The 8081-nt window shown below is 63.6% G+C and overlaps 1 protein-coding gene across 1 annotated transcript in view; it reads right to left on the reverse strand.

Annotated features, from left to right (window-relative positions):
* Kcnq2 (potassium channel, voltage gated KQT-like subfamily Q, member 2) overlaps window positions 1-8081 on the reverse strand; it is a 52885-nt gene that overhangs the window by 25816 nt on the left and 18988 nt on the right. The window contains exons 5-9 of the mRNA XM_013030357.1: window positions 6335-6460; window positions 4616-4726; window positions 4060-4155; window positions 2552-2646; window positions 1001-1030 (exon numbers count right to left, since the gene is read on the reverse strand). Of these exons, the coding sequence (XP_012885811.1) occupies window positions 1001-1030; window positions 2552-2646; window positions 4060-4155; window positions 4616-4726; window positions 6335-6460 (458 nt within the window). The remainder of the gene's footprint in view (window positions 1-1000; window positions 1031-2551; window positions 2647-4059; window positions 4156-4615; window positions 4727-6334; window positions 6461-8081) is intronic.

An 8081-nucleotide genomic window follows, 5' to 3' on the forward strand; every position in this document is an offset into this window, starting at 1 on the left:
GGGAGGGACCTCTGATTTCTTTCTCCAGCTTGCCTGGCAAAGATGGGCAAAAGAAGCCCCCGTGTCTAGGAGGGCCTGTGAGGGTGCAATGCCAACCCCACCCACAGGGAGCGGAGAGCTGTGGGACCTGGGAGGAAGACACTGCAGCTTGGCCTCCACCGTGGGGGATCCAGGGAGGCACAGACCCCCCCAGGCCTGACGGACAGCTGCCGTTCACAGCCCCTCCATCCTGGAGACAGGCTGGAAGGGAGCCTCCTGCACTGGCCAGGGCTCACTGGGACAGGGCCGCCACTCCCTGAGCAGCTCAGCAGCCCCACCGAGCCAAGGGCTCCGCTTCCAATCTCCACGCCCTGGCCACCTGGGTGGGCACTCTCTAGAACAGGGAGGAAGGCACTGGAGCAGGTACATTACCCAGGACGGGCATGTAGCTGCTCTCGCTGCTCTGCCCCTGAGGCCTGGATGGCTCCTAAGGCAGCAGGCTGGGGGACGCAAGCCGGGAGAGACTCCGGAGGCAGACCATCCGAGCAGGCCCTTCGTGAGGGCGGCCATGCTGGTCGGGGAATTCTCACCCAGGATCTACTCCTGCCCTGGACGCAGGTCCCCCAGGAACACGGCAAGCCCCACAGCCAACAAACTGCTCCGTCATTTGTGTGGCCAGGGGTGGGAAAGGAGGCAGGGTGAGGAGGCTTCAGCTCTAAAACAAGGCGGAAGCAGGCCAAGGAAAGCAGACAGACTGAGGACGGGGATCCGCAACAGGAAAGCAGAGCAGAGCAAGGGAGGGGAGCTCACACTGGGTCAGGGGGAGAAAGTGGGTTCGTGGGCCCAGGCAGGGGGGCACAGAGTACCCAGCATGAGGACCACAGGGTTGGTGCTTTGGAGCTGGTAGACCATGAGACTCCCAAGGCCTAGCCCTCTCAGCCCCACGGAAACAAGAACCACGCGCACACCCGCGCGCACGCGCACGCACACACACATGGCTTTAGTCCCATGCATGTCCTACCTGGAGGCCCCGTAGGTTTGAGTTTGCGAGCTTTCAAGTGTTTTCACACACACGCACACACAGAGAGAGAAGAACCAAAATGGTTTAAAGAACGGGATAAGAAAAATGAAAATGAAAGAGAAAATAGTCAAGGGAAGTGGGGGAAACAAAGAACAAAGAAAATTAGCACAAGGCTCCATCCTGGGCTGCGGCCTGGCTGGGGGCACGGCGCTGGGCACACTGGTGTGGGAGTGTCCTGAGGGACAGCCAGGCACAGCGCTGGGCACCCTGGTGTGGGAGTAGACTAAGGGACAGCAGGGCCCGGCACGGCGCTGGGGGACAGTCTGCCCTCTGGTAGACGGGGGAGGAAGCTTGGCCTGCCTCAGCCTCTCGCTCACCTAGTGCAGGGACAGCCGTCAGGAGGTAGCCACCCAGAGGGGCTCTGTGCCCAGCACTCAGGCCTCAGTACCTAGTCTAAGCATAGTCCAGCATTCGCAGCTCGGTGAGCGTTGCCTCCTTTGCCCCGCTGGCCCACAGGGCCCATGGAGGCTGCCCCCCATGCCTGAGGAGGCTCTCTTCTTGCTGGTGTCCAAGGCTCTGTCCTAGAGTCCCTTAGGATCCCCAGACAGTGGCCCTGGGCTGACCCTCACTGCACAGAGGGGTTCCTGGCCCTGGGCTGACCCTCGCTGGACAGTGGGGTTCCCGGCCCTGGCTGACCCTTGCTGGACAGTAGGGTCCTGGTTCTGGCTGACCCTCACTGGACAGTGGCATTCCAGCCTGAGCTGACCCTCACTGGACAGGGGAGGTCCTGGCCCTGGCTGACCATCACTGGACAATGGGGTTCTGACCCTGGGCTGACCCTTGCTGGACAAGGTGGCTCCTGGTCCTGGGCTGACCTTCACTGGACAGTGGGATCCTGGTTCTGGCTGACCCTCTCTGGACAGTGGAGTTCTGGCCCTGGCTGACCCTTGCTGGACAAGGGGGTTCCTGGCCCTGGGCTGACCCTCTCTGGACAGTGGAGTTCTGGTCCTGGCTGACTCTCTCTGGACAGAGGGGTTCCTGACCCTGGGATGACCCTCACTGGACAGAGAGGTTCCTGGCCCTGGCTGCCCCTCACTAGACAGTGGGGTTCTGGCCCTGGCTGACTCTCTGGACAGTGGAGTTCTGGCCCTGGCTGATCTTCACTGTAGCTAGCCTCACCCCTGGGCAGCCCCAGCCCCTGCTGAGGACAGGGCCTTCGGCCTCACACTGTGGGATACCTGTTCCTGCAGGGCACAGTGCCAGAAGGATCTAGTGCTCAGACCTAAGGTCCTCTGGGAGAGGCCTGCCTCCTGTCCCCTCACAACACACACAGCAAAGGACAAGAAATGGGGGTGAGAAACAAAAGCCACACACTACAAATCAAAGAACAAAACCAATACTGTGAAAGAAACCACACTGAATTCTTTTTTGAAAAAGACATACGTTTTAACAAAAAAAAATCAATCAACATAACAAAATGGGCTTTCACATCAAATTAAACAGTTGACAAAATTAAAAAGCAAAGCATGGTGCCAGCGTGGGCAGCGGTACCTGTACATGGGGACGGTGACCGTGCGTTCGTAATACTGCCATGTGGAGTGCAGGTCTGTGCGAGACAGGTTGGTGGCATAGAACCTCCAGGCAGACTGCAGGGGAAGACAGGCGGTCAGCATGGCTCAGCTGGACAAGGACCCCCCCCCACCCCATCAGGCAGCAGAGGCTCTAGGAAGCTGCATCCTCACACCCATCCTCATACCACAGCCTCAGTTTACCCTTAGAAGAACAAAGTACCACCAACACTGGTGTGAAGAGAGGGTCTCAAGGGCTTGGGCCTGGCTCACAGTGGAGAGCATTCCCCACCTGACATTAGAGAGGCCTCAGAGCCCTCTCTAACCCTAGAGGCACACCGCCCTGACACGGGGCAGGGAGGGGTGGGGCATGGCAGGCGGTCCTGACCAGACGGGCCCGGAGCCTGCCACTTAGCTGGTCTGGGCTTCTGTTGTCTACACATCACCTAAAATCATCATCGCAGCCATCACCACAACCTGCAGGCTCGCAGGACCCCTGGGGCTGCCCCATGGGTCTGTCCTTCCTTGGGAATCAGAACCATACGCAGGTCACAGGCCCTCAGAAAACAGCTGGTTCCTATAACTAAAACTTCAGCACCCAGCCTCACAGGAAGCTCAGCTCCTATCTGCTTCTCTCCCGCAGAGACTGCACCCCTACCTGCCCATCAGAGCCACACTAGAGATGCCCTTGATGCTCCGGGAACAGCCCCGGTGCCCAGCCTCAGTGGCACAGCTGGTCTCTAGACCTGCAGGCCTCTGGGTCATCGCAGAGAGGAGGTTCATGGTGGCTATGTGGGGTTTCTCATTCCCTGCTTAAACCTTTAGCCACAAGCATTTACAGTCTTTTTTTTTTTTTCCATTCTCAATAGCAGGGTGAGATTGCGAGTAGTTCTGTTCTTCATCCTCTTTCACAACTAGCAAACAACCATTTGGTGACAGTGAAAGAGAAATGTAGGCACCCAAGGCCAAGACCACGAGCACGACAACTTTTAAAAGAAAGCTGGTCCCGGACAACCAGAGAGCCTGGAGACAACTCTCAGCTCAAGGGGCCTCTGCACCCTTCCTGCCTCCCAGCTGGAGTTGGCTGCCTGCACTCCGGCAGGATGGGGCAGGGATCACAGCTGAAGCGTGGGACCACAGCAAGATCTCAGGTGCTACTCACTACTGGAGCAAAGACACGAACCTCAAACCCCACAACTGTACAACAGGTGTGGAAGGGATCCACCTCCCAGGGTGCTGGGAGGCGGCCTGGGTGGCTGAACACCCGCTGGGGACAGGACCACCCAGCACCACCACCTGGGGCATCTGTACCTCTTCTGCACTGACCTGCCTGCCCGTGACTGGGCCTGGACAAGCTCCTGCAGGGGAACAGGGCCAGGGCCCAGGCCCCAGCCAGGAAGAAACCTGGAGACGCCAGCCTCAGGCCAGGGCCGCGGCAGGCCCTGCTTCTGGGCGGGGTGGTGCTGCACGGTCATTTGGGCCATGACTGACCTGGATGAGGCCGGCCGCTGGGTTCCGCCGCTTCTCGAAGTGCTTCTGCCGGTGCTGCTCCTGGACTTTCAGGGCAAAGCCAGACCCCAGAATGCCCTGCAAGTCGTGGAGGTGAGGCCAGGTCCAGGGAGCTGCTGTGCCCCTGGCATGCTGGTCCGCACAACCCGGCTTTGCAAGCTCTGCCCCCCACCCCCCAGTCCCTCAGCACCAGGGACCCCAAGAAGGCTCAGGCCAGCAGGAAGCACAGCAGTACCCACAATGAACCCACGAGGGAGTCCCCTTCCCTGCTCTGCCACAGGCACCCAGGCCAGCCACCAGATGCTGCCGTGGCCCACGTCCGCAGGCTTCCTCTCCCTCCGGGCAGCCTTGGTCTCAGGGCCCTGACAGAACTTCATCTGCTGGAGAGGCCACTGGACCAAGGGGCGCTGGGGAAGCAGGGCCGCCGGGCCACGTCTGGGTCGTGAACTCCGTCCCAGGCCCCACATCGGCGGGGTGAATCACGGAGTGTGTGTGAAACCCCGTCTCCCCCCAAGGCAAGATGAGGCCCTGGGCTTACGGCAGGCAGAGCGAAGAAAGAGACGCCAATGAGGGTGAAGGTCGCCGCCAGGAGCCGCCCGTTCCAGGTCTGAGGGTACTTGTCCCCGTAGCCAATGGTCGTCAGGGTGATCTGGGGGGCAGAGGGTGCGGGTCATCGGATACCCCGAGCTCCAGCGACACCTCTCATGAACCCGTGGGGCTGGGCTGCACAGCCGCAGAACTGCCCGCCTCTCCTACAACACCCCCACTAGGACGAAGCAAGCTCAGCATCTGTGCCGGCTGCGCTGGAAGGGCAGCCCCCCAAATTCTCTGCTCCCCATTTTCTCCGGTGCAGAGCACAGAGGCATCTATGCGCTGTAGGCAGCTGGCCCGCGGCCCTGGATGGCTCTGGGGCGGGGAGGCGGGTGCAGGAAGCCCTGAGCAAGCCTGGTCAGAGCAGAGGAAATGTGTGAGGAACCTGACAGAGTCGTGGGCCGGCTAGAGGCTGCGGAGGCCAGAAAAGAGAGCGGGCCAGGCCCAGTCCAGTGGTGGCTGCCAGGAGGTGAGCGGCTCCACGAGAAGGTGCTAGAAGGAAAGGCTAGCCTGCGTCCTGGTATTTGGGGGCATAATTTCCTCAAGGAGGGGCCGCCAAGCCTCCTTGGGTGATCACAGAACCCTGCCTGAGGGAAGAGAAGGCGGGGGACACGCTGGAGTCTCTGCCACCGCCTGACCATGAGTAAGGCAGCAGGGGGCCTCACAGCACTCCGACACCCCCACGGCCCTTGCCCGATGGCCTGCCGTGGGAGGTCTCCTGGCTGTGAGCAGGGAGTGGGCCCGGGAGCTTCCTGTGGGAGGGTCTCGGGTGGCTGGGGTGGGCGGGTGCAAGCCGGGGCTGTGCACTCCCGTGCGGGCCGGGCCCGGGCTCCGGCTGGCTTTCAGTTGTCACAGGAAGTGCCCTTGAGGTGAGCCTTAGCGCCGGCCTCACCCCTGGCAGCCCACTCCATCCTCTGTCAGACCTCACAATGATTAACTGTCAGCACAAACACAGGGCACGGTGGCCTCCTCCCTGGGGAAGCCGCCCTGCTTCCCAGTGGCTCCAGCTACACAGCGCCTGGCTGGCCAACCGCCACAGCACCTGGGCCAGCACGCTCAGGCTGGGATCGGGGACCGGAGTACCCGGCAAGGGCCACTCAGAGTGCCAGCCCCCAACTGGAGTCCAGAAGTGGCCTCAGGAGCAGGCCGCAGACCCAGAGGGCGAGCGATGCACAGGGTACAGGCGGCTGTGGCACGGGGCAGCAGGGAGCCCACCGAGGAGCTCTGCCACGACAGACCGGGTCAGCCTCAGAGGCTGAGCCCAGAGTGTGGCGCCCCTTCATCCTCGCTCTCTCCTCTCTCACTGCGGTGGGCAGGACAGGGGTGGGAGCCAGGAGCAGGGAGGCCAAGACCTGAGGACCAGGACTCCAGAAACCGCCGCAAGGCCAGGAGAGTCTGGCCCCTTGAGGCTCAACTCGCAGCTCCCTCTTCCCACTGTGCTCAGCCTCCACCTCCTGCACTTTCTCCTCCCCTACCCGGGTGAGCCAGAGGGCTCCACAGGCCTCAGTGACGGGTGAGAAGATGCCAGCGTCCACCCACAGCAGGACATGATCGTGCCAGGCCGCCAGCAGGCATCTCCGGGAGACAAGAGCCCCAGCCCCACAGCAGAGCAGCAGGAGGCAGGAGGTGGCTCTGGGTGCGTGGAGGGCCGCAGAGGAGGACTTACCAGGCCCCACCAGAGTGCGTCTGCGTAGGTGTCAAAGTGGTCGTTCTCCCCCTTCTCTGCCAGGTACACCAGAAACGAGGCTAGGATGAGGCAAAGGAAGCCGATGTACCAGGCAGTCACCAGCTCCTGAAAGGCACACGGGTGACCCTCAGCCTGGCCCGAGCAGCGGACAGCCCAGGAGCCGTCCCCAGGCCCGCCTCTCCAGGACTTTCACGCCGCCGCCGGGGTGGCCCCTCATGGGACTGGTGGGAGGGCTAAGCCAGCAGGACTGGGGCGCCGCTAGGCCTACGAGCAGCCAGAGTCCTAACCCTGTGCACCTCACGGCCGGACACCAGCAGCTCGAATCCGTGCCACACGTGCCCGTCAGAGACGGCACCGGGTAAGATGAGGCCCAGCGGCCGCGTCCTCAGCAGCAGCACCACAGAGGCAGAGGAGAGGGTCTGGGCCCAGGGAGCCACGCTAGCTGACAAGGGCTTCACAGGAAGATGACTGGGGGTGGGGGGGCACCATGTGTTCCACGCACCTCACCCTAACAGAACCGGTCTCAGCCACGGGGGCCCTGGGACCCCCTGAACTCAGGTCAGGTGGCCACAACCGCCCCACATGTCACATGGCCCGCGCCACTGTAAACCACAGCTCAGACAGTCCCGAGGCACTCAAAACCAGGGAAGGGGACACAAGCAGCCAGCAAGTGGCTCCGAGGACAGCTGCGCAAGCTACCCTTGCGAAAACACTTTCTGGGGGCAAGTGACAAAGATGGGTTGAGTTGTACAAAGAAGGAAGGGCTCGTTTGTCTCTGATCAGCCTCCTGACTCCAGTCAACTCACTGGCTGTCCACACCCCCTGGATCCTGGGGAAAGCCCACAGTGGTGGGGAGCTCAGATGGGTAGATGGCAGCCCCCAGGGCCCGGGGTGGGCGGACGGCAGCCCCCAGGACCCGGGGTGGGTGGATGGCAGCCCCCAGGGCCCGGGGTGGGCGGACGGCAGCCCCCAGGGCCCGGGGTGGGTGGATGGCAGCCCCCAGGGCCCGGGGTAGGTGGACGGCAGCCCCCAGGACCCGGGGTGGGTGGATGGCAGCCCCCAGGACCCGGGGTGGGCAGATGGCAGCCCCCAGGGCCCGGGATGGATGGACGGCAGCCCCCAGGGCCCGGGGTGGGTAGATGGCAGCCCCCAGGGCCCGGGGTGGGCGGACGGCAGCCCCCAGGACCCGGGGTGGGTGGATGGCAGCCCCCAGGACCCGGGGTGGGCGGATGGCAGCCCCCAGGGCCCGGGATGGGTGGATGGCAGCCCCCAGGGCCCGGGATGGATGGACGGCAGCCCCCAGACCCGGGGTGGGTGGATGGCAGCCCCCAGGACCCGGGGTGGGTGGACGGTAGCCCCCAGGGCCCAGGATGGATGGACGGCAGCCCCCAGGACCCGGGGTGGGTGGATGGCAGCCCCCAGGACCCGGGGTGGGCGGACGGCAGCCCCCAGGGCCCGGGATGGGTGGATGGCAGCCCCCAGGACCCGGGGTGGGTGGATGGCAGCCCCTAGGGCCTGGGATGGGTGGACGGCAGCCCCCAGGGCCCGGGGTGGGCAGATGGCAGCCCCCAGACCCGGGGTGGGCAGACGGCAGCCCCCAGGACCCGGGGTGGGTGGACGGCAGCCCCTAGGGCCTGGGATGGGTGGACGGCAGCCCCCAGGGCCCGGGGTGGGCAGACGGCAGCCCCCAGGGCCCGGGGTGGGCAGATGGCAGCCCCCAGACCCG

The sequence above is a fragment of the Dipodomys ordii genome, unplaced genomic scaffold (genome assembly GCF_000151885.1).
Source record: "Dipodomys ordii isolate 6190 unplaced genomic scaffold, Dord_2.0 Scaffold129, whole genome shotgun sequence".
In the NCBI taxonomy this organism is placed as follows: domain Eukaryota; kingdom Metazoa; phylum Chordata; class Mammalia; order Rodentia; family Heteromyidae; genus Dipodomys; species Dipodomys ordii.